This window comes from Xenopus laevis, chromosome 9_10S (assembly GCF_017654675.1).
Source record: "Xenopus laevis strain J_2021 chromosome 9_10S, Xenopus_laevis_v10.1, whole genome shotgun sequence".
In the NCBI taxonomy this organism is placed as follows: Eukaryota; Metazoa; Chordata; class Amphibia; order Anura; family Pipidae; genus Xenopus; species Xenopus laevis.
Genome location: NC_054388.1, coordinates 69,506,896 through 69,524,990, shown reverse-complemented (window position 1 = coordinate 69,524,990; position 18,095 = coordinate 69,506,896). Strand labels below are relative to the sequence as shown.

Below are 18,095 nucleotides of genomic sequence, written 5' to 3'. Positions count from 1 at the left end.
ATGAATATCATAACTCAAGAACTTACTATAAAGAAAGTAGTTTAGTGAAGTTAATTTAGTTTAGTCTAGTTTAGTTTAGTGCAGTTTAGTTTAACCTTATTTGTACAAGTTTGTCATTAATAATGTACAATAATCATATTGGAAGCGGGTAATGAACAGGATAATCTATAATTTAGTAACATATTCTAAATGTATCCACTCTTATTTTTTTTTTTTTTTTCTCTCTTTTGAAGATCTAATACTTATGAGTGACAATGTTGCCATTTATAATTAACATCATGAGGATAACTCAGGGAAGCGCTTTTTGTGGACTAATAGAGAGGCTAGTTTATGCCCTCATCCTACAACGCTCTGCTTCCTGTAAACTATCTAAGATATAATCGTATGCATATTAAAGAGGAAAACTTCGGATTTATGTTAATTATTCTTTATTTGAAATATGTTGCAGTAAAGGTCCAATTGTTATATTATTGTATATTAAAAATCTGCATTTATGTTATATCTACCCTGAGATAACATGTTACTAAATGTTTGTATGTTTATATGAAAATTCCAATAAAAATTATTGAAATATAATAAACATGTAGGGTTTAATCTTTTTATAATAGCCTTGTTGTGCCGGTTTCCATTCTATTTGTAGCTTCCAGAGAGGGGCATCCCCTGGTGTGGATGGGGAGGCTGCTTCTCTTCCCAAGGCTCTGGAACCCTGCTCTGGTCTCCATAGGCCAATTCCTCCCCCTTGGGATTTCTGGAAAGAAGCATTGCCTGGCGGGAATGGAGAGTCTGAGCTGCAGGCTTCTCTAATCCGCAGTGTAAGCTTTGTGTTTGCAATGTTTGCAACCTGCACATGCCACCCTGTATTGAAAAAAACCTTCCTCCGGTTGGGTGGTCCAAGGGCGGACCTACTTACTTTTTTGCAGCTCTCTTATTGTTTACCAGTCAATAACCAATCATCGACTTGGGGGACATATATTGCACCTGACTTGCATGCTAAGGATCAAAACTAAATTACATGTTATGTTCCATGTGCCCCCTATTCAAGTCACATGTCTCTCTGACTAACTAAGAGGATAGAGCTACAAAGCAGGAAGTAGTGTTCTGGCTATCCAGTCACTCCAGCCTTTATACATTACATTTTTGGCTAACTAACTACATTAGAATTTTTTTTATTTTGCACAGCTTATCTATTTACCCAGTTTTTGTTTTTATACTGAACTCATTTAAGGAAAAGTGAAAAATATATTTATTTTTACACAGAACTGTTCCAACAATATGCAGGTTTCATATCCCGTTGATATCCTGATCTGCAATGGGTTTTGTGCAATAATCTGAAGATTTTGTGGGTCTATTTGAAATAATAGATAGGTTGATACAACCAACTAAGTTTGTAGTGGATTTAAAATCAAGTTCCCCAGCAAACAATGACTGAGTAGTAAGACCATGGCGCACTTACCCTTCATTCAAGAGCTCTGGTGAGAAAGCAAGGGGATTTTAAGCCCCAGCCAATTACCATACAACTCTGAATAATTCCATGTTTTAAAGTCTAAATGACAGCTATAGGCAAACAGTGGCCACAATTTGTACGCAAAACACAGAAAGAAATTGCCAATGCTCAATCGAACCCTTGTTGTGGTGTTGACCAACTGTTGGTCACAAGCAGCCTTGTGCCAGTTCTCACTATAACCTACATTCTGGAGTTGACTAACTGCTACAAACGATAAAAAGACAATATTTGTACATAAAAAAAGAAAAAAGATTGCCAGTGCAAGGTATTACAAAAAAAATAATTAAAAAAATGTTAGTACCACACTTTGGGCAAAATATGCAAGCTCACATGCAAAGTTAAGGTCTCTCATTGTACGTGAGTCCTACACTATTAACATTCTCAATTTGTAGTGCATTTAAAATCAAGCCCTGTGCTCTTGAGTTAAGATTAAGTGCACTATGGTCTTACTACTCAGTTACACTGTTTGCTGAGGGACTTAATTTTAAATGTACTACAAACTTACAAGGTTAATAGATTGTGTAGGATAAGGGTATGACTCACATACAATGATATACTATGACTAAGCGCCGGAGGGTGCAAAACGCATAAGGTGGGCCTGGTGGGGTCAGTATGTATCTGAGTTTTAACTCTAATTTAAATAAAATGATATTTTTTTACTGAAAAAAGCCTCGGGACAGTTATCTTTTGATAAGGGAATCTTTTGCATATAATTGCCTGAGAACTGGGGCGAGTCCCTTAAGCTTAAGCTAAGTTGGAAATCAGATGTGGACTCCCAATTGATGTATAATATCACATACAATGATACCACTGATTTTTTGAGAATTATCAAAAATTTGGTGTTGGATAAGACTTATGGTTGGGGAACAGCAGATGTGGTATTACTCTACTCAAGTATACCCCATGTGAAGGGGATGGTGGCTATTAAGGGGGTTGCCATCTTGGAAAGTGTCTGCAACACTCACATGCTCAGTGGGCTCTGAGCAGCTGTTTAGAAGATAAGATTAGGGTCATCACAAATTATCAAGCAGAAAATGAAGGTGGCCTGTGATATAAGCTGATGTTACAAGGCTGATTATTAAATCCTGATGCTAGTTGCACTGGTTTCTGTGCTGCCATGTAATAATTATCTGTATTAATTACTAATCAGCCTTATATTGTGACATTTATATTCTATGTGTATTGTAAAGAGTCCCTAAGCTCAATAAGTGACAGCAGCACAGAGCATGTACAGTGAAACAGGAGAAATGAAGATGGGGAGCTACTGGGGCATCTTCCCTGCTAAAGGGCTGTGGTTGCCTTGGGCTGGTACAGAAGACCAAAACATAATGTACAACATTTCTAGCTACTTCTTTAGTTAAGCTTTATTTCTCCTTTAAGTATCATCTGGACAGATACAGTAATTATGAGTATGATGTCAAAAACGTTATTTTGGAAGCTGTGTGGTATCTTTTGACTCATAATTACTTTATGTATGGAGAGGTATATAACCTCCAGGACCACTATGGGGGCGTGGTTTGCGCCCACATACGCCAACCTATACATGGGTTGGTTGGAGGAGTCCCATGTTCTTGGAGGTAATGTACAGGGCTATTAACAGGTGGCAGTGTCGTCGCTTTATAGATGATCTACTGTTTATATGGGCAAGTACTGGTAACTCTGTAATGCCAAAATCGACAACATTTAGGAAAGGTTTGTGGCTTGGTGCTTTGGAGTAGAAAGACACGCATACCCAATTTGGATTGAGGGAATGTGTACTTTCCAAAAATATATGTTTTTTTGGGGTTAGCGTTTTAGGGTGTCTTAATTTGAGGCCCCTATCTGCCACATACTTCGGTAAACCAATACACATTTGGCATCAAACTGTTCAGTGGACTCCTGGTATTCATATTTAGGGTGTTTTACACTGGTAGCTAATGATATGTGGGAGATGATGCTGTAGACTGGAAGCTTTGAGGTAATTTTTCCAAAAAAAAAAAAAATATATATAAATATAGGAAAGAATTGCAACTTGGTAATTTGGAGTACATAGATATATTTACCCATTTTGAGTTTGACAGAATCTGTCGTTTTATAGGGTAAACCTACTGTTAGTGGAGTGTTTGGCCTTGAAATCAGAAGTATGCCATTTTGTGGAGTGTGCTTTAGAAATTTGGTAGTGTACTGCTTGGAGTTTTTGAACTATACAAGTGAGAAATCTCCATAAAACTATATATATATTTATTTATTTGGTATTGGTGTGTTCAGGCGACATGGTGCTTTCCAAATCTGCTGCATTCTCATACATTAATAATAATGATAAATTATATTTCTGATATATGTGTTTGTATTATGGGAAACATGATTTTTTTTAAAATTTTTTAGACATTTAGAAGCCTATATCTTTTTACAGAAGTGGAATTACAAAATTCTAGCATATTTTTAAAGCTTAGGTTTTACTGAAAAAAAATGATATAAAGTTTTCCTGGGTAAACTAAAAGAACCTCCCAGGAAAGGCCCCAAAAGTGAAAGAGATCAAAATGTTCAAAAATGGTCTGGGAATGAAAGTACCAAGGCCATATCGGCTGGCAGTGAAAGGGTTAAGGAAAAAAGGCAACAAATGTTGTGCATGCTGGATATAGTGCATTTCTCTCTGAAAATCTGAGTAAAATGGGTTGTTCCAGACATTGCTCAGAAGAACCGCGTACTTTGGTTAAAAACTTGATTAGAGAGGGGAAATCATATAAAGACGTGCAGAAAACTATAGGCTGATCTCAAATGCTTTATGATGGCAACCAAAACCTGAAAGACGTGGAAGAAAATTAAAAACTACGACTAAAATGGATTTAAGACTAGCCAAAATGGCAAAGACTCAGACAATGATCATCTCCAGGAAGATCAAAGAAGGTCTAAAGTTACCTGTGATACTGTTACAATTAGAAGATGCCTATGTGAAGCCAAGCTATCGGCAAGAAGCCCCCGCAAAGAACCATTGTTGAAAAAAAGACGTTCTAAAGAGGTTACAATTTTCCAAAGAACACATTGGTCTAAAGAGAAATGGTTTGTGGACTGTTGAAAGCAAGATTTTTTTGTGGCCGCACTGAATTCAAGACACAGTACACTATGAAGACAGTGAAACATGGTGGCATAAGCATTAGGATATGGGGATGTTTCTCATACTATGGTGTTGGGCCTATTTATCACATACCAGGGATCATGGATCAGTTTCAATACATCAAAATACTTGAAGAGGTCTTGTTGCTTTATGCCGAAGAGTAAATGAGTGTTTCAATTAGACAACGACCACAAACACAACTGTAAAGAGCAACATATTTGGTTCCAGACCAACAAGATTGATGTTATGGAGAGGCCAGCCCAATCCTCGAACCTTAATCCAATAGAAAACTTGTGGGGTGACATCAAAAATGTAGTTCTGAGGGAAGACCAAGAAATGCAGAAGAATTGTGGAATGAAACAGGTGCCAGAAGTTGGTGGACTCCATGTTACACAGATGTGCAGCAGTTCTCAGAAACACTGATTATACAACTAAATATTAGTTCAGTGATTCAAAGGAAAGCAACATCTTTACTATACAGTGAATGTTTGAGTTTGTAAAGAAGAATGCAGACTGCTATTTTTTTGGAACAGCCTAATATTCCATTTTCTTTACTTTCTGTAAAGGAAAAAAAACACATTTGATCAAATTTTCTTCATGTTTTAATTTGGAATAGAATGTGCAGTGTTCCCAATGCAATTGTGTTATTGTTTATGGAAATAAAATCTATTATAAGCACTGAGCTTTATTTTTAAGCATACACTATTATTCTGAACACAACTGTATATACATTGCTTTGTGCACTGGGTTATTATCCTGCATAAACAGCCAGACTGTTCCACTGGGATAATAAGAGAAATATGCAAGATGTACTCTATAGTGTATGAACTAGATTAACAAACTTGGAAACAACAAATTATGATCTGAAGTTATCCATTTACAAAGTGCTATTTGCTAATTTCTAGTGAAAATGGAGATTTTTGTAGACATGTCCCAGAACTCCCTGCACAAAGTGTTGGTACTATAACAAAGCATTTCCTCACTTACCACTAAATAAGACACAGAAGAAAAGGTTTCTAAAACCTAGATTTAATAAATTATTACATGCATGCTGGTGAAAAATACAAAAATACAATTAAAAAAATAATAATCATTGTTGCCATTTTAATCACAAGCACCACACTGAAAGGGAATAAAACATTCAGAACTCACAGTTTTCCTCTTACAAATGATACAAAAACTTGGCAAGAAGAAACACAACCATCAAAGCAAGAAAGAGAAATGAACAAAACAGATGTTATTCATGAGATCAACTCAACATTGTAATCTGATAGGGTGGAACAAAAAGTAACACAGGGTAAGAAACATGCCGTATTACATTCACTACCTGCTTGGGAAGAGGCTTTTTTTTTTCTAGATAAGAGTATTTGTTTTTCAAGGAAATCCCCGACAAAAACGGAGAGAATCATGCAATCATGTGGAAGTCATTACAATGTAAACACAATGCAGTAATATTACAGGAGCTTACTGCTTTATACAATATACATCTGATTGCCACAACGAAAAGCCTGTCATCTCTGTATACTGTGCACAAAGGAAATTAGGGATTTGCCTGGAAACAAATTGTTCACTATGTTGCAAAACTATCCTTCATTTATTAACGCTATCTCAAAAATGGCTTCTTCCTGGTCATATTCACAATAGAATGTCTTCATTCTTGATCAGCATCTCCACCACCAGCCTCTGATAACGGATATCATTCAGTGCAGCCATGGCATCTTGTTCCGGGGGTCGCATGAGAGTTGGGCCGAACACTATACCGAGGTTCTCTGCACTCATTAAATTGTCCTTCTCATTTAGAGTTACCCTGCAACAACAGAAAGTGTATGGAATTAACGCAACCTATCTGGAGGGCATTCCTGTTATACAAATAAATTCCATGCAGCCCCTACAGTGACACACTGATAGCTTACCCGTCTTAATTTCTTACTGCCTGTCTCATTAATTAATCTGAATGTCACATGACATGTTGCTAAGGCACTGATTTATTTAGTTCAACTGAAACCTGGAGGAACTATACACAACAGCAGGAAAAACACTAGACAGTTTTTGTTTTTCCAGACCATGATGCTCTGTGTCTGACATTTCAGTGGTGATATGAGATGTCACATTTCCATTTTAATTAGAGCAAAATAAGTCATTAACATAATGTGGCTTTGAGTAGTAAAGTGCTACACAACACTAACAAAATAGATTTAGGCAGTCACAACACAACTCTATTTAGATAGAGAAAATATTTTTTTTACAAAGATAACTGCCAATGGATTTTGACTGTATAAAAAGTAATCCATCCGCTTGTTTATTGTTTACATTCTCAGCTGCCCGTAGGTGGTTTATGATGTGCCAATGGTCTGCCATGTTCTTTGGTTGTTGTCACCAAAGGGTTGGGACAGGAGACCTATAATCACTAGGAATGGTGGGCAACTACATGACTTCTCTTCATCTGATCTATATATCCTAGACATGCTGTGTGACAACAAATGTCATGGCAACTGGCCAAGTACCACAGCCTTCCGCTGGTGCATTGTAAAACAACTTCAGGAATGGTTATGGCATAAATATATGTATATGAAACTGGCCTCTAAAATAAAAACTTGGCTAAAAACCCTGGCTAGAAATCAAATATCCATCTAATGATCAGTGTCTGTGTATATTTACTTCATATGTCTCCCTGCACAGTAACTGCATCACAGGTTACTTACCCATCATTGTATGTCTGGGAGTGATAAATAGTGCTCTTATAATGAAATGTACCTTTTCAAATGGGCCATAAGATAGTGTAGTGTTTCACAGTGAGCTGGAGGGAGCAGCTTCAATGCGTCATGAAGAATTTCTAGTTGTGCATCAGGATCTAGAGCCTCTGCCACAGCAAACATACAGATAGATTAGGGTACATGAATAGAATACTGAAAGTTGTATTCCTGATGATATTGGGCCAGGGATTACAGGTGCTGCCCAAAATCAGTCCTTCTAATGAAAAGAAAAATTCACACTATATAGGTCAAGCTTGTTGGCCACTATACACATACCGAAAATCATACAAAACTGCATTTTATGTAATGTTATTATATATGGATAGAGTTGGCATCCTCTGCAAATCTGTTTATCCCATATGTATATATTTTTTCCTTTAGAACATCCTTTAAGTTGGTTGATTATGCAGGTCTGAGGATTTCATGAGAAGCACCAGGTCCTAAGAATTCAGGTCAATAGATCCCATGCATTAACCAGTGACATCACTATGCTTTATACCAGGAGTCCCCAACCTTTTTTTACCCATGGGAGTTGGGGAGCAACACAAGCATACAAAAGTCCATTGGGGTGCCAAATAAGTGCTGTGATTTGGAACCCTCTATATGGACTGGCAGCATACAGGAGACTGTACTTGGCACTATACTTTTTTATGCAGCCAAAACTTGCAGCCAAAACTTGCCTCCAAACCTGGAATTCAAAAATAAGCACCTGCTTTGAGGCCACTGGGAGCAACATCCAAGGGGTTGGAGAGCAACATGTTACTCACGAGCTACTGGTTGGGGATCACTGCTCTATACCTTTCTAGCACTTACAGTACAAGGAGAAATACAGCAGTGCTCAAAAGTTGGACAAATTGCAGGTTGTGTTGAATCCCTCGGCCAAAGCAGATGTATTAGATCTAATTTAAATAACTAATTTGAGCACAAAAAAAATCCAATATAATAACTGACTTTAAAAACCTATGCTGCATGTGGTGATTTTTAAATGAGTTAGTGGTAGTACATCTTCTAGGTAAAAGGAGCCCACAAAGGCTATATTAGATATGTCATTCAAAATCAGACTCCTGACTCCCTGAAGACAGAATAAAGAGTGACAGCTTCCAAAGGGGAGGAGGGGAGGTAGTGAAGAGATTATATACTTTATTATTTCATAAATGGTAACACATTTTCAATTGATTCTTATTTTTTAAAGTCTTATTTCAGTATGATTAAGCTTTTCATTATCGTGACAGTTCCCCTTTAAAAGTGGGACACCATGATTACACCTTCACATTATGGAACTAAACAAAAGTGGTTAGATTGTGTTAAATATAAATACATGTGTATATAAAATACTATAATCGCTTATATAATGAACCCAATAGTAAACCCTATGTCATGTGTACATATTTATTTTCGATATTGGTTTTAGTTAATCAGAACAAAAGCAAAGGCATATTAATGTGTTCAGGTGTGATATTCTCATTCACCACATGAGGGAGCACATCATGTGAAAAATGCAGTCTAAGGGGCAGATTTACATAGGGTCGAATATCGAGGGTTAATAAACCCTTGGTATTCGACCATCGAAGTTAAATCCTTCGACCTCGAATATCGAAGTCAAAGGATTTAGCGCAAATAGTTCGATTGAACGAAAAATCTTTCGATGAAACGATTAAATCCTTCGAATCGTTCGATTCTAAGGTTTTTAATCCATCGATCGAACGATTTTTCTTCGAACCCAAAAAAGCTACCAAAGCCTATGGGGACCTTCCCCATAGGCTTTGGTAGCTTTTAGGTGGCGAACTAGGGGGTCGAAGTTTTTTCTTAAAGAGACAGTACTTAGACTATTGAATGGTCGAATAGTCGAATGATTTTTAGTTTGAATCGTTCGGATCAAAGTCGAAGTAGCCCATTCGATGGTCGAAGTAGCCAAAAAAAACATTCGAAATTCTAAGTTTTTTTCCTCTATTCCTTCACTCGAGCTTAGTTAATGGGCCCATAATTGTTGTCTGTTATAAACCCACACACAACAGTCTTTATTTTTTTGACATAAAAATATCTGTAGTAATTAAGGTTGCCACCTGGCTGGTATTTCACAGGCCTAGCTGGTAAAATACCAGCCAAGGCTGGGGCTGGTATTACAAATTTACCAGCTATGTAGCTGCCAGTTCATTTGTGATGACCAGTCAAACTGCTCCAAGCCTACTGCTGATCCAAGCCCAGCCGGCCCTTTCTAGCTAAAATACTTACAGATTCCACACTCCTTGGCTCGGCCCGCTCCCTTAATGGCATGATCCGCCCCTGTGACATCAATGTTCCGCCCATTTATGTCACATTCCTCGCCCTCGTGGACCTGCCCCCACCTTGGCCGGTAATTTTTTTCCCAAAAAGGTGGCAACCCTAGTAGTAATTGATGCAGAAAGGCAAGTTCTAATATTATTCCAGCCATAGGGTTGAACCTATTCCAATCCCCTTTCAAATCATATTGAAATTCAAACTGTATCTGTGCTCTCTATGTATACATTCATCTGACACCAGAAATGCCATATTGCAAAGGTTGATGACGTGGGAAAAGCAGAGTGAATGGGTCAAGGATAGTTTTTCTTAATAAACCGACATAGACGGTAATAGTGAATGTTGATGTTGGTCAGTACGCCCTTAGCCAAAAAATACATATTTGATAGAGGTAGGTAAAAGTGGATGCATTGAGGTTATGGCATGTGTATTTCTAAACAGGGCTGTACTGAATATAAAAATTGCTCTGCTAAAATTCAATATACTTACTTGCAGACTCTAGGAACTTTGGGTAGGCATCATATGTAATGATTGGGATAGGAAGTTCCCTGAAATATAGTTTCAGTGCACCAGTTATTATGTTGATATCTTCATATACATTCACAGAAATATCAGCCTTCTCCCCATCTATAGCAAGGAAATAGAGATTGAATTAATACATATGGTGTACACTGATGATATATGGTGGCTTAAAGTCCTGGTACAATTTGTAAAAAAAATGTTTATGACTTGATTCTATCACATCCTAGTAAGTGTAGGTGTAATCTATTAATGTAGTGCATTGCATGCACTCACACTTCAACTTACATGTGCTAAGGCATGTTTATAGAGCAACACAGACGGGCATTGTTCTCAATATGGAGTCTGTGATCATTTTCTCAGCAATTAATGGAGGACACTCCCTTTATATACATTTAACAAAGGGGGCAAGAGTCAAGTGTCTTACCCAAATAGATCCAGAAAATAATCCAAGATACAAGTTACTTTGCACCCCCACATCATTAATACAGACATTAAAGGTATGCAAATAAGTGATTTAAGAAAGCATATAATTGCAACAATGAATAATTACAAAGTAATTAAAACATATAATTTTGTACACACCAAACACAGTGTCCAAAAAAACAGCAGCAGATAAATTGGTGTGTGGGAGAATAACCCAATGTTTAAAAGTGTCTGCATTAATAAAGTGGTGTGCAGAGTAACTTTTTGTAGCCAGGCTAAGTAATATAGAGCATTTCTACTAATGAGAAAGGGTAGTAGAATGCTGAATTCGCTTAAGGTTAAAGGGTGACCTCCTTTATATAAAAGCAAGCACTCATATGGCAAAGAACAAGGCTACTTGAGCCAGGGTTTCTATGACACTTTATGTACAAAATTTGCATGTATGAAAGGAAGCATTTGCCATTTAATTAGATCTAATGAAAATGCTACAAAAACTGCATTAAAGGTTGTCCTACCTCTATCAAAAGCCATTTTGGCATCTTCAATTAGATCAGTAAAACCTGATATTCTGTACAATCCTTCTGATGAGAGACCTGTAATGAAGGAATATCAGTTGGTTAAAACGGCCTCACAATAACAAACCCAGTTCCCATATTATCCCACAATTAAATTATAGCTTATTATATTGTGGCAGGGCTTGCTGCTTAGAGGCTACGGTACCTTGATTTGTAGCCTCTTTACATTTTGATATGTGGACACATTCACACTAAGATTTCCAGATGCAATGCACAATATAATTTCCATTCAATTTGCAAGTGGATGGGTATTCAGGTCAAATTATATTGGACATCACTTGGGTGACACAGAATAGAATCCCTTCAGATTTTAAACAATTAACTGGTTGACAAATTTAATTTGCAATGTACCTGTTTTATCTGCACGTGGAACTTTGCCATTAGTCCTCATGATCAACCCTGACTGATAAATGCCCACATTTAACACACAAATTCAAACTCTACAATCCCATCTCCTTGGCACTTGCCATGCCTAAACATATGTGCCAAGTATCCTAGTGGCTTGGCACCCATTTGCTCTTGATGTTGAACTATTACAATCAAATCTTCTTAGCTTTGGAGAAAACACCCGCTTTATATGACATCAAAATATTAACCCTAATAATTAATCCCAGGACCTAGCATGTTTCTGGCCACAGTAAGTCTTACCTCTAGACTCTATCTCTCTAATACACATATCGACGACCATCGGCCTTTTAGTGTTGTGGGCTTTTACCAATGTGGTCAGGTCACAACTGTAAACTTTCTTAACGTGCTTCAAGTCTGGCTTGCAGTCATTTGGAACCATCTTGGAACACTGCTTGTGAACATTCAATCCACAGTCTGCAAAATAAACCGGCGATTAGTAACTGAATGCTGGGCAGCCAGGAACCAAAAACCTCAGCTGGATTCACCGTAGTGGGTTTTTAGCTTAACTTTAAGGTACAAAAAGTGGTTCCTACATGTAGAGAAATACGTGTATGCCTGTGTGTGCCATACTCTGCCTGTCATATGCTGCCTGTGTGTGTCATACTCTGCCTGCCCTATGCTCCCTGTGTGTGCCATACTCTGCCTGTCCTATGCTCCCTGTGTGTGCCATATTCTGCCTGTCCTATGCTCCCTGTGTGTGCCATACTCTGCCTGTCATATGCTGCCTGTGTGTGTCATACTCTGCCTGCCCTATGCTCCCTGTGTGTGCCATACTCTACCTGTCCTACTCTGCCTGTGTGTGCTATCCGCAGGGGAGGAGAAGAAGGCATATGGATTTAAGGGTATGTCTTAATGACTTAATAAACTTTTTTTTACATCAATTTTTCCCAGCAGTGAGCATCAACCATTAAGTTTTTTTGTGTGCTACCACCATTCATGTGGGTATGGTTTTAACATTTTTTGTGATAACATGGGCATGGTTTTAAGTGGACACGGGTCAAAACTGGCATCCATTATCAGCCTTCTACCACGTAGACCAGAAAAATTCTGGCCCTCCCTACCAAAAAAAGTTGGATAGCGCTGGTTTATAGGTTCTCTAAAGCTGCAATACATCTACTCAAGAAAGGTACTGGTTATTTAGAAAGGGGTGTTAAATAAAATTATGTTAATATTGGCAGCTTCAGGAACTCCCCTCGGGCTCCATCTGCCACAGTTACTTTATATTGGGGATGGACAGCCTACAGCAATCCAGTTATTACCTTCATGCAGACTGTCAGACATTGCTGTAAGAAATTATAAAAATTTAATTTGGAAGCCTGCATTCTTGACTTATTTGGTTTGCATCATCATATACAAATCTAAATATGGCTGCTCTGAACTGTACTTCAACAAAACCTGGAGAGCTTGATATGGTTTAGGATATGTCACACTTTCCATGACATATGTGACAAGGCCACTTGACATCTGCTATCTGGTGTGCTCTAAAACGGTCAGAAAGGCACGTCTGTGAGTGTTATATTTGCGCTGCGGAGATATCCCAAAAAAAGCAATCAGAAGAGCCACTCACAGGCGTTTTTCCCTCACCAAAAACTTTTTGTGTCAATGGCTGTATTTTTGTGGAAAAATTGTTGTGGTTTTTTGAATAAATTCATTGATTGTGGTGGAATTTCAGTGCATATGCATACTTGGCAAAATCACTTGAGAGAAGTACCATTTTATCATACACTTTAGCTCTAAGATAAAATTCTCACATAATCAAGTTTATGAATATAAGGTGTGTGTATATATATATATATATATATATATATATATATATATATATATATATATATATATATATACACACACACACATATATATACGTACACACACACACACATATATATAGATGATATATGTAGAGAACAATGCACCCCCCATTGAGTATTTGAATTAAATATCCATATATTTTACCAAAGTGGGGGGTAGAATATATATATATATATATATATATATATATATATATATATATATATATATTTATATATATATATATATATTATATATATATATATATATATATAATGTTTTTCAAGAAGCCATGTGGCCCAATTGACTTCAAAAAGCAAAGTTTATAAGCAATGATTTATAATCTTATTCATGTTGTCTATTGTAAACAGATGTAATGGTATTCACTCCAGCTCTGCCCTGGCTGCAAGTTCCTGATTGGGTGATTTGGAGAAGGCAAGAGAGAGAGGGGGGGGGGCACTGGGAAGGTGTGCTGAGGTAGGATGATGTTGTGGGGGGAAAGCAGAGACAATAGGTACTTGGTTTGGATGCCAGTAATTACTGGCCTGGCTCTACACCTTATTGGGGGTCTGCCAGACCTATAATTAGGTGAAAAATCACATCCTGTATCTATCATGCTGGTTTCAAAATTTTGAAAGGGAAGAACCACAATGGTATACTGATTTGAGCTCCCCCAACATGTCAGTATTGCCAAATACTAAGATCGATCTGGGGCTAAACGATTGACAGTCAGGCCAATTTAGTTCTACATGTGAAGGGCAATCAAGCAGAGACCCACTCATTTGGCAACCTTGGAAAGTGAGCAGATCTGTTATGGCCAGCTTAGTCAGTCTCTTAGCACATCCATACACCAGAAAACCTTACATATTGTAAGAGATCAAGTATGCCTTACACCAGAATTAAGGAATCAGATGTCACTTTAGAGGTTCATTGGGCTGCACAAAATGCCCTACATATATTCTGGGGGGGGGGGGGGTTATGGCAGCTTTAAAATACTGGAGTCAATTATTTTAAACTTTTCTAACAGTGTCAATAAAGTTCTAATAATCACCATAGTGGGACCTGAAGATATCTGTGTAGTTACCCGCTGGATATAAGAGGGCTAAAATAAAGGATATTTTTATTTAACAAATCACTTAATCTCTCTGGGACTCTGCTTTATTGAAAGGATGCTGACCTAAAAACGTCAAGTTAAAGATGAGCAAATTTGCATTACACGTATGAACAGGTCCAAGAATATAATGTGCCTGTATGAACATATTTGCAACAAACAGCTGATGCTTCACAGGGCTGCAGATGGCTCCTGTGGAAGAAAATGCTAACCAGATATTAATAAACCATATGCTAATAATTCTCCCAGCATTCCTTCTCTTAGTGCCTCTTGCATATTGAGAGATTCCAATTCAGAATAAAAATGCAAATAGCCGTATATATATATATTGGGGATCCTGATTGCCATACAGAACATTCCAGAATACATTTATTTTTCCTAAATAAACATTTTTTTCCTTGTTTTTATAAATAAGTGGAAGCTTCTATAGCTGAATGCAACACAACTTACTATATTTTATTTACTATAAGTTCTTTAAGTAAAATAAGCCTTACAGGTAAGTAAAACCTTTGGGCATATTTAGTAAAGGGTAAAAATAAAGTTTGCCACAAACTCAAAGAAGAATTTTATGGCATAAATCCAGAGATACTGAGCACATACTGCCTCACTAAATATGGATCTATGCCATAAAACCTTCTACATACCTCCCAATTGTCCTGTTTCTACAGCTCAACCAGCTGTCCCTTGTTTGTACTGGGAAGTCCTGTTTTTCTCTGCACTGAACAGTCACAAAAAGAAACAATGTTTCTAACTTAATTGGCTTTTGGCAGAGAGTCCAGAACAGCCACAGCAGAAGATAAGATACTTTGTAACAATTTCAAGATAAGCAAATAAGTAAGTATAACAATATAGGAGAAAAGAAGGAAAGTATCCCCGTCTTTTTAATCAGAAAAACCACAATTTTTTTTTTATATGTTATCACTATATAGTTTTATTCCAGTTAAACCATTTAACCCCGTGATTCTATATATATATTAGTTCTCCCCTTGATAAGTATTCCCACAAAGTGCTAGTGCTTAACCTTAATTAAATAGCATTAAATAGATTAAAACTAAGACAATAGATTTTTCATTTAAATATTGTGTATACTTTATAGTTTCCAACTCATAAACAATTCATTTACCATTAATTCATTGTTAAGTTACTAAAAATCAACTAAAACACCAATAAGGGTGATAAAGTGCCAACAGATTGTGATTAATTCACTTGTAAAACAGTTAAAAGTGCAATTGTTAGTATCTCTGATTCCAAGAAAAGGAGAAAAGGTAGGAAAAGGAAAATGGTAGGTGGGTGGAGAAGTCCCGTATTTTCTAGCCGATTGTTTTACTAGCTGCAGGACCCCACAAAGAGAGAGAAGTCAGTGCTTCTGGAACTGTGGTCTCAATTCTATTTTAACGGGATTGAAGAGCTATCTTTTCTAAAAAACACACAAATTCCAGAGCACTTATAGTGAAAACAGTTGAACAAGAATACAGATAAGGAATCTCCTTAATCTGAGCTAAGAGAAGCGCCCAGATCACTATAAAAAGTTTTATCTTAAAGGGATACTGACATGGGAAAAAATTTTTTTTTCAAAACACATCAGTTAATAGTGCTGCTCCAGCAGAATTCTGCACTGAAATCCATTTCTCAAAAGAGCAAACAGATTTTTTTATATTCAATTTTGAAATCTGACATGGGGCTAGACATTTTGTAAATTTCCCAGCTGCCCTTGGTTGTGTGACTTGTGCCTGCACTTTAGGAGAGAAATGCTTTCTGGCAGGCTGCTGTTTTTCCTTCTCAATGTAACTGAATGTGTCTCAGTGAGACATGGGTTTTTACTATTAAGTGTTGTTCTTAGATCTACCAGGCAGCTGTTATCTTGTGTTAGGGAGCTGTTATCTGGTTACCTTCCCATTGTTCTTTTGTTTGGCTGCTGGGGGGAAAAGGGAGGGGGTGATATCACTCCAACTTGCAGTACAGCAGTAAAGAGTGATTGAAGTTTATCAGAGCACAAGTCACATGACTTGGGGCAGCTGGGAAATTGACTAAATGTCTAGCCCCGTGTCAGATTTCAAAATTGAATATAAAAAAATCTGTTTGCTATTTTGAGAAACGGATTTCAGTGCAGAATTCTGCTGGAGCAGCACCATTAACTGATTCATTTTGAAAAAATTTTTTTTTGCCATGACAGTATCCCTTTAAGAGAACCCCCCAAGGTTTTATACACTTTAAATGACAGGGCTCCAGTTGTGGCTGAACTCCAAGTTTCTGAATTAAATGTTGATCTGGAGTTGCAAAAGAATCACAGTGGTTGCATGCTCATTATTAGCAGATGCAAATCTATGGCACAGTTAGGGCCAGATGTGGAATACCCGAGGTCTAACTTCTAGCCAAAATAACTTTAAACTCCTTGCAGCATATGTTTATACAGATCCTTCTAAAAGAGAGATTCCATCTCTAATCAAATCTAATTTAATTGACAAGTTAGCAGATGCCAATGTTTCTCATAACAGCAGCTTTGGGGTCAGGGTGGATATGCCTCTAGTTAGTTGTCCATTCAGATGACACAAGACGTGTAGTGTCTGATTTCACTTGCTGATCAAATACCTGTTTCACTGATACAAAACTTAAAGGGTTTGGCAGAAAAAACTGCCTCTAGTACAGGCCAAGAAGTGCATATTAGACTATTGCAGAATCCTGACCTGAAAAAGCACATGTTTGACAAGGGGCTGTTATTTTTTCTATGCTTAATTATGGGCATCACAGATACAGAGATACACCCAAACTTAAAATTGTCTTTAATACTGAGAAATTTTGAAAAGAAAGGATTGAGAACCACAAAGTGAGGTTACATCAATTCTTTAGTTGTCATTTTTTGGTATTTAAATAAGTAGAAAACAAGAAGCCTGGGAATATTGGCAACTTGTCAGTTTATAACACGAATAAACTACTGCTGCACAAGCATGTCAGTCCCCTCACAGAAAAACATGGGCATTGGATAGGTAATTTAAATGCAACGCTCATATCCTTTTATGGTGGAATTCTAAAGCTAATGCAAAGACAATGGTATGATAATTGTAAATAAATAAATAAATTTTGGTGCATTTCTTCAAAGCAGGTTTCAAGAACAACAAAATGTAATAATATATGTTAATAATAATAATATGGGAATAAAAGCAGACTTATAGCTTAGATAGAGAAATACCTGCGCATTTGACACCCTGAGCAATGAGTCCCCACATGAAGTTGGCACAGTACTCACACCAGTGAGGGCCCCTGAATGTGTGTACCTGTGAATGAAAAGAAGTAAGCCACAATAAGTAAGCTACAATGAAGGATTTCCTTTTAATCAGAAGTGATTCACAATACAATAAATACAAATGAAACTTGGAAGAACTAGCCCTTAAAACTGGCATAAATGAGCCAAAAACACAATATTCATCTTAGTGACATTGTAATCTTGTGGAATATCTATCCATAGGCTTTTCCATCTTGCTTTATTGATATGGTATGTGCCTAAGGCTTTCAGTTCTTCATTAGATAAGCACTGTGGCACATCCTTGGTTTGTGACCAGAAGCCAACAATAAATTGATATGGAAGGGTTGAAGAGAGACAGAAAATAAAGCAAGAGCTTGTATTAAAGAAAATCAGATCTAC

General features: G+C 37.1%; 1 protein-coding gene across 2 annotated transcripts in view; it reads right to left on the bottom strand.

Moving 5' to 3' along the window:
* Positions 1 to 5,606: 5,606 nt before the first annotated feature.
* Positions 5,607 to 18,095, bottom strand: part of chn1.S (chimerin 1 S homeolog) — a 63,849-nt gene continuing 51,360 nt past the window's right edge. For both annotated transcript variants that reach the window (XM_018238891.2, XM_018238892.2), the window contains exons 9-14: positions 17,643 to 17,727; positions 11,797 to 11,970; positions 11,089 to 11,166; positions 10,118 to 10,255; positions 7,353 to 7,458; positions 5,607 to 6,405 (exon numbers count right to left, since the gene is read on the bottom strand). In XM_018238891.2, coding sequence (XP_018094380.1) covers positions 6,234 to 6,405; positions 7,353 to 7,458; positions 10,118 to 10,255; positions 11,089 to 11,166; positions 11,797 to 11,970; positions 17,643 to 17,727 — 753 coding nt within the window. In that variant the 3' untranslated portion in view covers positions 5,607 to 6,233. The remainder of the gene's footprint in view (positions 6,406 to 7,352; positions 7,459 to 10,117; positions 10,256 to 11,088; positions 11,167 to 11,796; positions 11,971 to 17,642; positions 17,728 to 18,095) is intronic.